Genomic DNA, 17,156 nt, shown 5'->3' with positions numbered 1-17,156 from the left:
TTTCTTCGTTGTACCCATCTGCTTGAATAAGACAAGGCTGAAGGCTGGGTCAGATATTACCTCTCTAATATACCTTTTCAAGATAATACCTAATCAAACCAGATGTTCAAAGGAACGGCAACTGTCAGAGCAAGCAGTCATCGCATTGTCATCGTTTTTATATTCGAATTGTGATGTTAACACGAGTTTTTTACTGCGGATGGATACCTCTGCAGTACACTGAGAAAAATTTCAATGGTAATTTTAACTATAAGGGAATTGTCAAAGACATTATATTTACAGTAACAATAAACTGTGTAGATTAAACTGGGATTCATCGTTCGATTTACTACGTCAAATAGTGTCATCAACATTATGATGTAATTTTCACGTTAATGTAACGTTGAATCGACAATGTTTATTGTTACCGTAACTAATATTTTTTGACAATTCCCTTATAGTTGAAATTATCATTGAAATTTCTCTCAGTGTATTGTTAGCGTTTGGGACTTTCATTGATTGCGTCAAGAGCCTGATGAAGCTAAAATATGTAGCGAAACGTCGCACTATGGCAATGTAATCGATGCGCTGAGCTTATTTCTCCACTATCCCTTTGAATATCTGGTTTGATTTATATCTACTTGAGACGAATGCCACTATAATAACCAATACCTTGGTGGGATATATGTGGCCCACCGATGTCAATTATATTCTAATCAAAAGTTTAATGAGAAATGATATGATGCCATCGACAAGAACAATATCCGTGGAGCGGACATTTGATGGAATATTGAAGGCAACAGAAGATGGATAGGTTTACCCAGTGAATTCAGTGCAATGCATACAATTTCCGGTGGCGTGAACAATGCAGATGAAGGAGGCACACGCGTTTCGGTGATGTGCCCCCTACAATCCCCCGATGTGAGTGAGAGGAACTAAACATGCCAGTAAACTACTACACACGATAAATTACGTCCTACAGCTCCGCTGACGATAATAGTGATAATAATGATACGCGCCAACTAGAAATGGTTTATTGTTCCAGCCTCCAAGCGATACCACACCCGGAGATTAGTTATCTCAACATCGATCCCATCCGTACGCAGCCAATTCAACCGATTAATTCTGTAATTAACTTTGCGCAGACAATAGACGTTTGAAAAATCCGAATGGGTTGGTACTCGCTCGCTTCGCTCGCTCCCATTACGGGCGGATTCAAGTGGGTGTGACACATTATGGGTAGAGCCAACTTTTTCCCATTTTATGCGAAATCATCTAATCAGTCCTAACTTATTACATGAAGACGCATTGATTGAAGACAAAAGTTATATCATTGGATAAAATTTCACTCACATATATGCGTACGCACGCTCCCACACACACACACACACACACCAACAACCATGCCTTCAGAAACGTTTCCTAAAAAAGTCCCGTGAAATCACCATGATAACATTGACGACACCGATCAAACCCGAGATTAAAATCCGTAAATATTTCTTTACGATTTTTGTGTATTTACCCCAGCGGATAAACTCAGTACCCTTGTTCCACTTCAATTTTCTTCCCCCGGTAATACCGTTCACCGTTGACATTTCCGGCATGAGATTGCTTGTCGCACGCAAGCGCATAATTTCATTCCGTTCTTACTCACAATTTTACCTCCCATTTAATCTCCACTCCCTCCTCAGGTCAATTCATCCATCTCATGGTAAATCACCCTCCCCGTTAAGCCTCTCATTTGACAATTATCATTTGCTAGCGGAGAGAAAGTTCAATATTGAATAATTCCATCTGCAACAGAGAAATGAAATCGACGTGAAATTGAATACCCCCGAGGAATATATCGAAAATGTGGAAAGGGCGCAAGAGGGGCGACGGTGAGGGGAAATTCATGGTTACATGAGGAGAAGAAGAGAAGAAATAAGGGTGAAAAAATGACGGATATGAAAATTGATTTTGGTAGGTTGCGGGAATAGCTTCAGCTGAAAATTTATGGATTTATGGACAGTCACGGGTGGCAAGCAGTGGTAAAGACGATTGGACAGGTGAAGCGAAAGAGCGCACTTTTCATCGGCGTTTCTACCTCTCAAGTGCAATCCTTTCTTCGATACGTGGCAGTGAATAGGTTCAATCTTCTCTTCTTTTTTCCTCCCCCTCCCCTCACCCCCACCACCTCTATTATGAATGCCAGAGGAAATCCGTTGGGAGGTGTCACACGATTCGACACGATGAATTACTTTTTTTTCACTCCGAATACATAAAAATGTGGTACTAATGCAAACTTCATCCATGAGGAGTGGACCATACGTATAGAAGGAAGAAATATTGGTTTGTAACCCAACAAAAGGGCGCACAGATTTCAGTCGAAATCCACTCGGACATACTTGCACATATATCTCCAATGTGTGTGTACACATATTTAAATATATATGTATATACATCTGGTGCAGTGTGGAAAATGAATGAGACTGTCATCCGCATCGCCGCATAAATATGACTTATGGTTACCAAGAGTAGAAGCTTCCTCTATATTCCAACATCCCTTTCTTCGGGGCATCCGTTCTCTGTTATCAGGAATATACCCTCTAACACGCCGCAATAAATTACTTTGACTAACGAGAGCTATGGCATTTTGTTCCACGTTATATAATTGCATTAAATTAAATTGAATAATACGGGACAAATTTTCGAGACAATTGAATGGATTATATCGTCCACTGTACCCGAGGTACACCATCATTAGTGGGCCACACCGGTGTACAGGTTGTTTCTTCTGGCATCCTGACGTCTCTGTTCATCCTTGGTGAAGACTGTCATGATGAAGCCGACTAGAAGGGATGAACACAGACAAATGTGTACAGCAATATCGCCGTGATATTCCTTGAGTCTGCTGCAAATCAGGACCAGAATTATTCCGTATAAATTGTTTCCTATGTTTAAAATTCCAGTGGCCAGTGACTCGGACTCGGGGTAGGTGTACTCGGCGCACATTTCATAACCCAGAGCTAGATAGCCTGAGATGAAGAAGCTAAAAAATTGAAAAATAGGAAGTGAAAATTTGGAAAAATCAGAAAAATTCAGGGAAAAAGTGAAAATTCGTGTCATTTCCCGCTTTGCGAGAGGAAAATCTGGCTTGGCGTCCTACGCCAAGGCGAAAAATACGGTTCTAACCACGGGAGGTAAAATAAAAGACCCTCATTCCGCACATGGGCACGACTCTTTTATTTTACCTCCCTAGGTTAGAAGTATACCGTCGTCATATCTGCACGGAAAGTCCGATTTTCATTCCTCGGATTCCTGTTGTTTTCGACGAGGCTCGGAATGACGTAAGTCACGTTCCTACCTTCATTTACGAAGAAGAATCAAACTTTACCGTGCAGTTATGAAGAAAAATAGTATGTGCCTCGGCTTCGCCTCGAGAAATTAATTTAATTTTCTTCATCAAACACGAATGGCACTATAACGAGAGACTGTCATGAGATAGAGGAAGGGAATTCATGAATTATAAAATCGCTGGGGAAAATGATTGAATTATGGAATATAACATTTAATAATTCTGAACTGGAGTGATATATTCGGTTACGGAAGCTCGGGAGCAATTCTCGCAATTCTAAATTAATTCATTGAATATGAAAGGTCTGATTTTCTGAAGATTGCAATTGATCAAGACGAAAATGGATTCAATGAACTCACCCCAAGAAACAGGCTGCTACGTAGGCTAATGGAATACTCTCAAGCCACATTGAAAGAGCAAAAAATACCTGTCCGCATAAAGTCAAAAAATAAACTGTCACCGTTGTTGCCCTGCGGAAATTATCGACGTGTAAAATATCACACGGGGACTTGAAATAATATTATTGATATCTAAAGTAACGGCAGGCATACTTGAACTTTTGTGTTTTATCGAGAATAACGCCAAATGCAACAGAGCCGAACATTCCCATTACAATAATACCGAGCCCCAATCTACCAGCGAATTCTTGACCATCCTGAAATCACAATAATCGTGAGAGATAGTCGAGTAGTCAATGTAATCAACAACTGATGAATTACCTCGAAGTGGGCCAACACTATTTGATTCAACATAGTGCTGAGAGCATTTAACACCCCAATTCCCAATCCGTATGAATTACACAGTATTAGGTAACTTTGATTCTTCATTAGCCTTTTAATTGGTTCTTTCAGTGTCATTTCTGCCTCTTCGCGTTTCTGCTTCTGGAGTGCGCGTGTTTCACTCGGTGGATACTTCGGCTCATCTTTGAATACTATTTTTAAGTGGTTGGAGAAAATATTATAATGAATTGCTGATTATATTCAGCCGAGTTGTGAACCTCATGAGTGAACTCAACTTGAGCGTCGGTTTCCGGTAGAATTGAAAGTTCAACAAAAACTGAAGTTTCAGAGAAATAGACTTAAACGGAGAAAAAAATACAAGAAAACTTACTGTGGCGCACGGTAGAGTGCTGACACCTGAATTTACGGTAATTTATTTACTATTCTTCTGGAATTTTTTTCTCCGTACACATTATTCTACATGTATTTCAGATTAATAACATACATAGGAGAATTTTGAATGAAACTGAGTTTCGAAAACGCACTTACTTGTTCGCCGCACATTTCAGAATAATTTTCACTACATTTTTCTCGATTCACAATGAAAAAAGTTGAGGCAATATTATCTGGAAAACCGCGGCAAACTTCGCTGCCCAAAAAGTAATTGCGGAGCGAAGGGTAAATCAACGAAAAATACTCTATTAAGGAATAAGCTGTCTTTAGTTACGTGGAGAAATTGTAATTTGATTTGGTAGATATTATGGCAAGAAATATTTTTACTACTACTACTTAACCGATTGAGCTGAAACAGCAATTACTTAACGATATTTCCTGTCTTTAGCTCCAACTTTACTCTTTTTTGTGAAGATTTATAAAAAATTTATAAAAAATGCGCATATAAATGCGGACGTGCATACACACATTTTTTTAAAAATCTTGTTCACGTTTCATAACATTGTACAGCAGTTCCAGGCGAGATTATAAGATCATCAAAATCAACTATCACAAAGCTTCCACGTGACGTGTGGAAGCGAAAATTACGTTTCTCTGTACATGAAAATTCTCCACGTCTATACAGTTTTTTATTACAACGATGCAAACGACATGCGAATAGCCGAAAGCGAAAACCTACTGTACAGTGTCCGGAAAAAAAATCGATCACCGTTACAAAAAAATTCATATGCACTGAGTCATCATTTACATTTGCTGGCGTGATTTTTTCATGCAATTCAGGTTGAATTTTGGACTTTTTCGGTCATTTTTGGTCAACTTTTTTCTCCATGTAGAGACATCTTGAGTACTTACAGATAAGAACAAGTAGAAAAGCTACAGTGGAGAGAGCAGCCATTACCCAGAATAACCGCGAGAGATCTTCCCCAATATTCTCAACATTTTCATGATTCCTAATACATAATGGGGTCAAGAAAAATCCCGAAGCAATACCAAGTTGGGCTCCAAACACAGCCAACGATGTAGCTGTGGATATCTGTCTCAGTGGAAACCACAGCGCGCCGAGGCGTCCGGGAATAGTCAGAATTACAACCTGAGTGAAACATTCATACAATTAATTGATGTCAGCTCATCCGCCTAGACATCATGATAAATACCTGACTAGTAGCTAAAAACGATTGGCCAATGAGTGTCACCAGGAATCGATCGGAATGTACCGAGAACACTTTAATGCACGAACCGAGGCAGATTAGACCGCTGCCAACAATGTTGGTCCACCTCAAACCGATGCATTCAGCTAGGTGAGAGCCCGGAATTACTAAAGGTATAGGGAAGAGCATGTATGCCATCGCAGTATAATCTACCTTCTCCACTGTCACATTGTAATACCTAGCAACAGTATTCAATTACTGAAATCATCCTGAATACCTGAACATCCATCCTGAAGAGCTGATGTTAAAGACTACACGGAAAAAAAGTTGAAGAACAATTACACTGTTGGAAGAACCAAACACTAAAGTGTGTGGTTTCAAAATTAAGCACTTTAAAAATACAATGCACCCCTGCAAAAAATAGGAAATGAATTTCGACACGTGCGTGCGAAAAAGTGAAACTTTACGCACTGGTAACACACACTGTTGGAAATTTCTTGCAATTTCAGTCTCAATGTCATCAGAATTCTCGCGGTTGTAAGTTTGAATTTCATTTAACGTGAAATCGTTCATGAAATTTCTCATTTTTCTCGAAAGTTTGAAAAAATAGGGGTTTTTGTGTTCATCGATCATTGATACTTCAAGGAAAGCTTGAATTTCCAAGCTCATTGTGAAAATTAAACATCAGATGCAATTAAATTTTCAATATTTTTGAGTGTGTCATGGACCTGGAAATTGAGAATCCCTTGAATATTCAAGTAATTATCCGGTCCGTCAATGAAGAACAAATTTCATGTAACTCTGTCGCTGTTAAAAATTTCAAGATTCATTTTCTAACAGTGAATATATTATTCTGGCACCGATGCGAACGTGCGGACTGGGGGACGGATGAAAGTGAAACTTCACCATACCTCGTTCAGAAAAAAATAATCTCTCACCGTTACACAAAAATCTCTACACATTGAGTACTTGATCACGTTCCCTGGCATAATTTTTTTATAGAATTCCGGGTAAATTTCACAGTTTCAGGAAAATTACCCTTACATTTATGAAATTTTCCGGAGTCAGCACGGAAGAATTAATTATTCGTCCCGCATTTTTTTCACCGGATACAGAGTAAAAAATACCGGGAAATGAATTCCCGTCACGATTACTCGATTTGTTTGGTAATTTATCTCCAACTTTTTTTCTCCCTGCAAATCAAATCACCTTACTATAATGTTTGCGACAATGGAATACTCCACCCACTGAAATGCACTTATTCCACAGTAGAAGATGTACACCGCCATTAAAACCCACCTCCATTTTGAGTCTTTGATTTCCATCTTCGAGATATTTTTCTCCTCTGGCGATTTTTCAATTCCCATATTGGTCATTTGATTATTGGAAATCGGAAATTCTTCGAATCCAGGAAAATATTTGATGAATTTATTCACTTTCAATGTTTGAATCCCTGCAGGGCCCGATGGAAACTTGTTCAGGTGGGAAATTTTGCAGTCAAACTTCGCGTCGGATTATATCAAAAACAAACCCCTAACTCTCCGAGGGAATTTCTTATCGCTTGCAGTATCTCACCGTGAAAAAACTGCTATGGAATGGGATCTACCATGGGCACTGGATTGATATATTTAATGGATTAATGCGAATAATTTAATTATTTACGATTGGAGCTGTTGGAAGGACTTGAGAAAATGAAATGGAAAGAGCCACGATATCCAAACCTAGGTTCAATTTAATTCTGTGTTATCTCTGGCGCGACATAGTGGGATATCGTAATACAAACTTTACATATTTGTGGGAGAATCTGTAATTGTTGGTGCAGAATTGTGAGAACGTGATACTTATCAATATGGATGTGTTGGATATTTGTTTTCCAGTGGAAACGTGTGGAATCCTACGCTGCGAATGTGCTCACACAAAATGCGATAGGATGTATCAATTTGCTGTACGATTATTCTAAATCCATTGAAACGAAGAAAAAATATGTATCTAACAAATGAGATTCATAGATTTTAATCCCCTCAAATTGCCCCGAGAACGGTTTCAACAATAGATGCATTTGAATTCTTAATGTTGTGAATTTGCATTTAATTTAAGATCACGGAGAGAAAAGTTTCTGCTTTCCAGTAACAGTACCACAGAGTACTGAAATGCAGAGACAAAAAGTACTATGAATTTACCATTTTTTCCTGAATTCTCCTAATTTTTTTGAATTTTCGTGGAATAATTGAACTGAAAAATCAAGAATTTTATTGATTTTCGAATCATTCCAACAGAAAATAAATGGAATATTTGATTTTTCAATGACAATATGTCCTGAAATTTCGGTAGAAATTGAACGTGATAAAAATTTCTGGGATTTGACATGGAAAATTCAGACGAAAATTTTTTAAAATGTTCCCCAACTTGCTGTGAAAATCAAACATCCAACCCATTGATTTGAATTTTCAATGGATTGTAAAATTGCAATTCCACTGAAGACTCCGGAATTTGACTGATCTTTCAATAAAGAACTATATAGAAATTTCACAAGGATGAGTCGTTGTTAAAACCATCAAGATTTTTCATGTGAAATTTCATGGATTAATTTCCCAGTAGTAAACAGGGACAATAATAAATAATACTTGTCGACTAACGATTATGCTTTCGTCTCGAGCGGTACCATTATGACGCCCCAGGTGAAAGCGAATGAGAGAGACATCTGCGATTCCCGAGAGGGAAATAGATAAAGAGCAGCAAAACACTACATGTTTTTTACACGTCTCCTTTTGATGCCTCAGCGCACTTAGGTTTATTAAATTCTATTGGACCCTGTCCAATCGCTGGAGACACGGCGAGTCGTAGTTGGAGATGGTCAAAGGAAGCATCTATGTGCAAGACGTAGAAATAAAAACTTGTACAGTGATGAAAAGAACGAGAAAAGCGAAAAAAAAAACAAGAATGGTCCAGAGGAGAATGCATTTGACAATACGATAAAGAATACAAAACAATATTAAAAAAAGAGGTAAACAAAGAGTAGGATGTCAGGTGGATATTGTAGTGATCGATTTGTTCTGCTCTCTTGAACAACTCTGGTTTGGTGCTGCGGAAGGGTTGCGCGAGAGGGGCAGAGAGAATAGGGAGGAGTTGGCAGCAATGGTAATTGCCATTCGACATGCGCCATTGATGAGAGCGTGAGGTGTCCCCCGCCCTCACCCCCTCACCGAGAAAAGCACGCACCCGGTCAGAAGCGTGATCGTGCTGCAGCAACACAGATATACGAGTAGGACAGATGAAAATTGTTCATATACATATGTTACAAAAGCATCAACCCTCCCTTTGTTACTTTGCCCTTCCTACCCTGCCAGCCACCCTGCCCTATCCCACCTGACTCTACGGTTTCCTCTGGCTGCTATGTATGCACGGTGCGGCGGGAAAATTTATTATGGAGTAAACCTAGAGCCACCAGATGGTAGGTGGTTACGATATAGGCTGATTTGGCAAATGTTGGAAAGCTTATATACACCCAGCATTTGCCACTGACTCTGAACTGTTTAGTAGTGTTCAGCGTTTGGCTGTCCCCTTTGCTGTCTCTGATGTATCGTACGTTACTATGACTATGTATATCCTCTAGCGCGTAGTTCAACGGAATCTCATTGTCAGCCGGACGTAATTAAATTGCACGTCCCAATGAGCGACGCTTGACAACCACCAATGTTCCTGTAACTCTACCGTTGCATATGTACTGCAATCTCTGGACTCATTTCGTGTCCATTTTCATTATGCGTAGCTTCTGAAACTCGGCATCGATGGGTTTTGTTTTTTCGTTATTGGACTGTTTTTCAGCGGGTGGGAGAGAGAACTCTTGGTCCATTTAATTGATTTAATTGGAGGATTTTCATTTAAGTGAGTGTTCAGAGACATGCGGATTGGTGTTGGAATTGTAAGCGAGCGTGGGACTCTCTGCAGCTTGGCCAAACACGACGGCCCGACGGATTACATCGGGGATCCAGGTAACTCAGAATTAATCCACCTTGAAAGCCTCGTCGCACACTATGCATTCGCGACTATAACATATCAAGCAAAGTGAGCAAGTAACCCCTCTTTCACTACAACCCTCCGTCTTATTGTATAACTCTTGCCCCTGGCTTTTCACTATATTACTGCACTTGGTATAACGATGGGGTATCACGAATGAGTAATCGGGAACTCAGTTTCAAAGACTTGTGGGAGTGTGTGATGAGACCATAAAGTTTTAAAAGCACCTGGAGAAGTGTTTATTCAGAGGACGCGCGGAGAAACTTCATTACATTAATTCCAAGTTAGTGCGGAAAGATACTTTGTGATTGAATTTTTAATGGTTACTACGGCCATTATGAATTTCTCGGTATATTCCGAAATTTTCCAGGGACTCGGGGAATTCTGAAGGGGAAGTACTTTCATGGCTTTTGCATGTTGAAGGGTCTTGAAATTTAGTGAAGTTGGAGAAGTTTTTTAGGGCCAAAGTTGATGGTGATTCATTGTTGTCATTACACGATGGATATGCAGGTTGCAGTTCATGAAGTGGAAATGTTCTACAGACGACAGCCGAGTACCGACTGCGAATTGTACCGGCAATGTAGAGCATTTTCAGGCAGCATACACGTGAAGTAGGTATTGTACTTTTCTTCCTCAAGCTGGAATGATTTTTCTTCCTTTTTTGGATTGTAAAACAGGGGTTCCTAATTAAATTTTCAACTGCGGGAAGAGGGCGAAGTTTAATGCTTGAGTCTTTGTTATTTCATTTCTAATGAAAAAATAGCCATATGAGGACGCGTGGTTGTCGAAATTTCGTTCTTCGAACGTGTGCCAATTAAGAGGGAATGGTAGTCCTTGCGTGTGTTGGATTTCAGAATGGTCTCGTTTCCATCGTTATTAATTTTGGAGGCAGCTCTTAATAATTATGACTTTCGTGGACTGCACGGAAAACAAAATTATTTTTTACTGTGCAATCGAGAATCATACCCGCCACACTCAAAATTTACTGTGGAATATTGGTAACATAGTAAAAATTGTGGAAAGTGGTAGAATAAACGTAAAATTTAATTTGACACGATTTAAAATTCGGTTCCGATAAATCAAATTTTAAAGTTGTTTCGGTATGCGGTCCTCGATTACTATGTTCACGGCGTAATTTTCAATTTTATATTCTCTCCGTTTGGATAACAAGAGCGATGTGAGGGTTGGAATTCTAACTTTAGGGGTTTTTTTTTCAAGGAAAGAATCGGGAACGTTTGAGCGGTATGGACACTTGACTTCTCGAATATTCACAACTCAGACCCAAATTGTGGAAAGAAAATCATCCCATTCCTTCTCATTGAGCTGCTCTTGAGTTTGAAATGCAATGAGTTTTCTTACACTCTTTTTTTTCCGAATGAAAGCATATTATAAATTGTAAAATTCTCATATTGACTATTTTTCGTAGAACGTAAAGTGAATTTTCAGTGAACGTAAAGGAATTTTTAATTGAATTTCAATTTTTTAGCCTCATGGAACTAAACGTATGTTCGACAGTTTTACAGACTCCGACGTATAACAAAAACGCTCGACGCCAGTAGCTTTGTAATTAGTTGGAATAAATTGATATCGTGAATGAATTAATATTTTCTGGCGAAGGTGTGAGTATTTGAATTGATAAGTGGGAAAAGAGTGATGACAAGTGAAGAACATTCATGATTCGCATAGGTATGCCAAATTTTTTCTGCTGATATATTGATCTTTTTTTAAACATTGAAAAGACATATATGAAATGAAAAAAATTGATCTGTTTCCTCGAATTGAGGAATGTATTAATGAATAAAATCGATTATTTGATTTAGGAAAGTGCGTCTTCAAGCGGACAAAACCAGAAAACTTTCACGTGTTTGTATCATAACATCCGTCAACCCGGAAAAGATGAATATTTTTTTGCATTCGGCAAAAAGTTATTTTTATTTCCTTTTTGGTGTTAGCGCCACGAATAATCATTTTTCTCTCAATTTTAGTAACTATTGTCAATTGAATATGTAGAAATTCGCATTGAATAAGATGAAGCATCGCTGAATACGTCCAAATTATCGCATTAATGACTGAAAGAACGGGACATTGGTTGTTCAGGGAATAATAAATAAGAAAAAAATATTTCAGCATTTTTTTTTGCATTTTATAAATAAAATTTAAATTTCTCCGGTGACCCCCGCTTACAATAGAAATAATTACTGTTGGCGGGAGATTGAAAGTGATGAGGGGAAGTGTAAATCGACCTGACTGCCGTCTTCAGGCACTCGAGCGAACTTGTTTCCTGTTTTCCTGTCCCACCGAGTGGACAGTGCGTGTGTGGTTCTCATGAGTGTCATAACCTGGATTTTTATTTCACCTGCTCAAATTCGATCCGAACTCGCGCTGACAGTTTCCAGTGACAACCGTGATAAAAAAAATTCCTGACAGCCATATATAATCGCTAGTACTAATGCGGAGTCCTATTATTTGCATTTTCAACCGGTAAGTTGAATAAAATAATTGAACAACTGTCATTGTTTACTTCATCAACTCTAATTAATTAAAAAATTACAAAAAACATGCAGTTGTTCGTTTCGATCTCGTCAAAGTCTGTGTTCGTTCGCACAAATCCACGAGACCGACTGGCGATTCTACACTGTCAATCCGAGGGATCATATTGACAGTCTTCTTGAAGAGGAGACTGACAAATTGAAGGGAGTAAAGTGGAAAATCATGGAAACCTTCAACTGGTTGCATGACGTTGCCCCAGCTTTCCCAATCGACGCTGCTAAGGTGTGATTTGTTCACTATAGCCCCAAATGACATGCGAAAAAATATCTGATCAATTCAATTGACAATCACTCAATCCCACAGATTACGATAATCCATGAGCCATCGGTATTCTACTCAACTTTACTTGAGAGATGCAAGAGAGCTGAGAGGAGAATAACACTGGCATCCCTTTATTTGGGTACCCAAAAATTGGAAAGGGATTTGGTAGGTTCGTATGTGCATTGTGTCGTCAATGTCAATAATCCTCATCAATACCTTGAGCTCTTACTCACTACAGTATAAAAAGTCGATTCAGTCCATGGTAAAAAATTTGGTCTAGGTGAAAGCAATAAAGACTTCGATGGACTCCACAAATGGGAACATAAAGATCAATATCCTTTTGGATTACATGAGAGGATCTCGAGGGAGAGTCAACTCTCGGACAATGCTCCTTCCCCTGTTCGATGGAAACCCCGGTGACAATTGTAAATTATTCTTTTATCACACGCCCCAACTGCGAGGAATCTCCAAAGCAGTCATACCCCATCGATTCAATGAGTTGATTGGTCTCCAGCATATGAAGATCTACATTTGCGATGATTCTCTGATCATCAGTGGGTGAGTCGTTGGGACTTCTCTCTTCGTGTTCCATGGGAACAATAATGTATGAAATATTCTCCATAGGGCGAATCTCAGTAACGATTATTTCACAAATCGTCAGGATCGTTATTTCCTCATTGAGGACTGCAAAGACCTCTGCGACTTCTACGACGAGTTAATCCGAAGAGTTTCAGAGTTCAGTTTTCGTCTGATGCCCGGGGATATCATGTCCTACACCTCTGAATCAGTAGATCATCCTCTGAAGGGTTCAGTGCAGACGTTCAATAAAACTGTGCATGAAAAAATTATGTCGTTAAGTGCAACTGCCATCGAAGAGTGCAGTGCCTCCAAGTCTGCAGGTGAGAAATACCCCTTAGCTTCAGGAATGAATAACCAGTCCACTCAGACTTTATTTTTTTTTAATGCGCTGAAATTTGAAGAAGGTGAAATCGACATGGATACGTTTTGGGAGATGTCATTTCTTGCTATAAAAAGAGGGTTGATAACCATTTCAATGGATTTCTTAGGTCCAGACATATTGAATAACCGATCACGGCCAAATAGAAATATCTTTCAATGCGTGAATTATTAAAACAATTCTTCGTAGAAATAGAGAATCCATGTCACTGATTTTCGTCAGAATTTTTTCGCTTTTTAGATTCGTTTAATGAAAATTTTCATGAAAAATTGATTTCGTGCATCGGAAATGTGCGTTCGACAAGTTGAACTAGGCAGCAGTGCAATGAAGAAATCCCTTGCTTGGAATTTATTATATTGGAAAGGAGTATTAACTTATTTCACAGTACATTTAACTTGAAGCATTCAATTTGTTATAAATAATTGGTAGGGGCCAAAACTCGTAGCCAAACAATTTTGTTTTGTAAGTCAATCAATCTTTCATCGAAATAAGCTTTCCTCCCTCATAATATAGATCTTCACAAAAACTCTCACATCATTTTTTTAGACGTATTGAGCAAACGTCAGTCATTCAGTTGAATTAACTCAACTTATTCGCTATTCTCATTCTTAAAAGCTTCATCTTATCCTTCAGATTCAGATACGTGGGTTTTTCCACTAATTCAAATGGGCTTATTCAACATTCGCCAGGATAGTGAGGTGACATTGAGGCTCTTCAAAACAGCCCCTCCAGGATCTCTCCTCAGAATAGCGACGAGTTACTTAAACTTAACTTCAGAGTACACAGATGCCTTGATTCGCGATTGCGAAGGTACTTGTGAGCTTCTCACAGCCCATCCCACTGCCAATGGATTTTTCGGAGCGAAAGGGATAGCTGGAGGCATTCCAGCAGCATATACACTCATTGAGAAGACTTTCTTCAAAGAAGTTGAAAGGAATGGTTTGGATCATCGGATAAAATTGAGAGAGTACATTCGTCCCGGATGGACGTATCATGCCAAAGGTCTTTGGTACACTCTTCCAAATCATGAGAGACCTTGCTTTACTCTCGTTGGATCTTCGAATTTCGGTATGAGAACATTCGTTCACTATCAATGAATTCCTCACCGATAGGTTTTCCAGAATTGAATTATCTTTTAAGAAAATAACGAAATAATTGAAAAGAAAGAATAAGATTCTAATTACTTTATCATTTGCATTATTACTCTTCATTGTTATTGTTATTTATCATTAAATTATGTTTCTTCGACAAATGAATCGATTATAATAGAATGGCCAACATCCAAGGAGAATAACTTTATTCATAACGTAATAATGCATGATTGGATGATTTTAGGATACAGATCAGTCAAACGAGACCTCGAGTGCCAAATAGCACTAGTAACACGAAATGAAAATCTCCAGGAGGCGCTGAAGCAAGAGCACGATCGTTTATACAAGAACTCTGAACCAGCCACCAATCAGACATTCAACCAACGTGACAGAATTCCACCCACTTGGGTTTGTGCTGTCGCGACATTATTTCGTTACTGGTTTTAAACTAAACGAATTCTAACATTAGACAATTTTTATCATCTAACCAAACGAATAAAATGCTCTGTTACGAGAGAACGAACGCTAATTCAATTAGTCATATCCCACATTTCCTAATTTCCCCTTTCTTTCATCCCAATAACATGTAAATTTCACTCTGCTTATAAATACGCGGGCTTCGTGTGTCAGCCAATCAGGCGGCATGGAAGTCCTGTGTCCCTGAAATATACTGACTCTCACAAAAGAAGTAACCTCGGGTCTCGGTCCGAACCAGCTCCCCCACTCGCTAGGCGACCGCCACTCTTACTCGCGCATGCGCTTCAGCCTTCAGTCATATGGGAACCCAAATTTCCTCAGGAATCGAATGCAATCGGTTTTAAGGCTCTATCTCTAGTAGTTTCCGAGATAATCGCGAAAAACGAAAGTCCCCAAAAAAATTAATTTAATTCATCTGTATAGGGTGTAGGAAGTGGAAAACCGCAATTCTGAGCCGTCCATCTGCCTATGCGGAACTCAAATTTCCTCAGGAATCGAATGCAATCGGTTTTAAGGCTCTATCTCTAGTAGTTTCCGAGATAATCGCGAAAAACGAAAGTCCCCAAAAAAATTAATTTAATTCATCTGTATAGGGTGTAGGAAGTGGAAAACCGCAATTCTGAGCCGTCCATCTGCCTATGCGGAACTCAAATTTCCTCAGGAATCGAATGCAATCGGTTTTAAGGCTCTATCTCTAGTAGTTTCCGAGATAATCGCGAAAAACGAAAGTCCCCAAAAAAATTAATTTAATTCATCTGTATAGGGTGTAGGAAGTGGAAAACCGCAATTCTGAGCCGTCCATCTGCCTATGCGGAACTCAAATTTCCTCAGGAATCGAATGCAATCGGTTTTAAGGCTCTATCTCTAGTAGTTTCCGAGATAATCGCGAAAAACGAAAGTCCCCAAAAAAATTAATTTAATTCATCTGTATAGGGTGTAGGAAGTGGAAAACCGCAATTCTGAGCCGTCCATCTGCCTATGCGGAACTCAAATTTCCTCAGGAATCGAATGCAATCGGTTTTAAGGCTCTATCTCTAGTAGTTTCCGAGATAATCGCGAAAAACGAAAGTCCCCAAAAAAATTAATTTAATTCATCTGTATAGGGTGTAGGAAGTGGAAAACCGCAATTCTGAGCCGTCCATCTGCCTATGCGGAACTCAAATTTCCTCAGGAATCGAATGCAATCGGTTTTAAGGCTCTATCTCTAGTAGTTTCCGAGATAATCGCGAAAAACGAAAGTCCCCAAAAAAATTAATTTAATTCATCTGTATAGGGTGTAGGAAGTGGAAAACCGCAATTCTGAGCCGTCCATCTGCCTATGCGGAACTCAAATTTCCTCAGGAATCGAATGCAATCGGTTTTAAGGCTCTATCTCTAGTAGTTTCCGAGATAATCGCGAAAAACGAAAGTCCCCAAAAAAATTAATTTAATTCATCTGTATAGGGTGTAGGAAGTGGAAAACCGCAATTCTGAGCCGTCCATCTGCCTATGCGGAACTCAAATTTCCTCAGGAATCGAATGCAATCGGTTTTAAGGCTCTATCTCTAGTAGTTTCCGAGATAATCGCGAAAAACGAAAGTCCCCAAAAAAATTAATTTAATTCATCTGTATAGGGTGTAGGAAGTGGAAAACCGCAATTCTGAGCCGTCCATCTGCCTATGCGGAACTCAAATTTCCTCAGGAATCGAATGCAATCGGTTTTAAGGCTCTATCTCTAGTAGTTTCCGAGATAATCGCGAAAAACGAAAGTCCCCAAAAAAATTAATTTAATTCATCTGTATAGGGTGTAGGAAGTGGAAAACCGCAATTCTGAGCCGTCCATCTGCCTATGCGGAACTCAAATTTCCTCAGGAATCGAATGCAATCGGTTTTAAGGCTCTATCTCTAGTAGTTTCCGAGATAATCGCGAAAAACGAAAGTCCCCAAAAAAATTAATTTAATTCATCTGTATAGGGTGTAGGAAGTGGAAAACCGCAATTCTGAGCCGTCCATCTGCCTATGCGGAACTCAAATTTCCTCAGGAATCGAATGCAATCGGTTTTAAGGCTCTATCTCTAGTAGTTTCCGAGATAATCGCGAAAAACGAAAGTCCCCAAAAAAATTAATTTAATTCATCTGTATAGGGTGTAGGAAGTGGAAAACCGCAATTCTGAGCCGTCCATCTGC

General features: G+C 39.1%; 2 protein-coding genes across 2 annotated transcripts; one reads left to right on the top strand and one right to left on the bottom strand.

The window, feature by feature from the left end:
* Positions 1-2,717: 2,717 nt before the first annotated feature.
* LOC107043071 (feline leukemia virus subgroup C receptor-related protein 2) lies at positions 2,718-7,299 on the bottom strand. Its single transcript, XM_015264416.1, has 7 exons — positions 6,846-7,299; positions 5,643-5,874; positions 5,341-5,578; positions 4,036-4,247; positions 3,868-3,971; positions 3,676-3,786; positions 2,718-3,010 (listed from the first exon to the last, which is right to left on the bottom strand). Exons 1-7 carry the CDS (start codon positions 7,010-7,012, stop codon positions 2,722-2,724), a joined length of 1,353 nt encoding a protein of 450 aa, XP_015119902.1. The 5' UTR covers positions 7,013-7,299; the 3' UTR covers positions 2,718-2,721.
* Positions 7,300-11,965: 4,666 nt separating this feature from the next.
* LOC107040207 (CDP-diacylglycerol--glycerol-3-phosphate 3-phosphatidyltransferase, mitochondrial) lies at positions 11,966-15,029 on the top strand. Its single transcript, XM_015260213.1, has 7 exons — positions 11,966-12,134; positions 12,218-12,425; positions 12,507-12,629; positions 12,745-13,022; positions 13,089-13,363; positions 14,056-14,490; positions 14,758-15,029. The coding sequence occupies exons 1-7, from the start codon at positions 12,103-12,105 to the stop codon at positions 14,958-14,960; spliced, it is 1,554 nt and encodes a 517-aa protein (XP_015115699.1). The 5' UTR covers positions 11,966-12,102; the 3' UTR covers positions 14,961-15,029.
* Positions 15,030-17,156: the final 2,127 nt, after the last annotated feature.

The sequence above is a fragment of the Diachasma alloeum genome, unplaced genomic scaffold (genome assembly GCF_001412515.2).
Source record: "Diachasma alloeum isolate Michigan unplaced genomic scaffold, Dall2.0 Dall_scaffold_00176, whole genome shotgun sequence".
Lineage (NCBI taxonomy): Eukaryota > Metazoa > Arthropoda > Insecta > Hymenoptera > Braconidae > Diachasma > Diachasma alloeum.
The sequence above is the reverse complement of the archived record's forward strand: the minus strand, read 5'-3'. Positions and strand labels throughout refer to the sequence as shown.

Bases quoted from the DNA above. Each gene is read 5' to 3' on its own strand.
- LOC107040207 (XM_015260213.1), top strand. From the start codon at position 12,103: ATGCGGAGTCCTATTATTTGCATTTTCAACCG. The intron at 12,630-12,744 runs GTAGGTTCGTAT...AATTTGGTCTAG, and splicing joins AAAAATTGGAAAGGGATTTG to GTGAAAGCAATAAAGACTTC. The intron at 14,491-14,757 runs GTATGAGAACAT...GGATGATTTTAG, and splicing joins CGTTGGATCTTCGAATTTCG to GATACAGATCAGTCAAACGA.
- LOC107043071 (XM_015264416.1), bottom strand. From the start codon at position 7,012: ATGACCAATATGGGAATTGAAAAATCGCCAGAGGAGAAAAATATCTCG. The intron at 5,875-6,845 runs GTGATTTGATTT...TACTGTTGCTAG, and splicing joins GTCGCAAACATTATAGTAAG to GTATTACAATGTGACAGTGG. The intron at 3,011-3,675 runs GTGAGTTCATTG...TCAATTTTTTAG, and splicing joins GTAGCAGCCTGTTTCTTGGG to CTTCTTCATCTCAGGCTATC.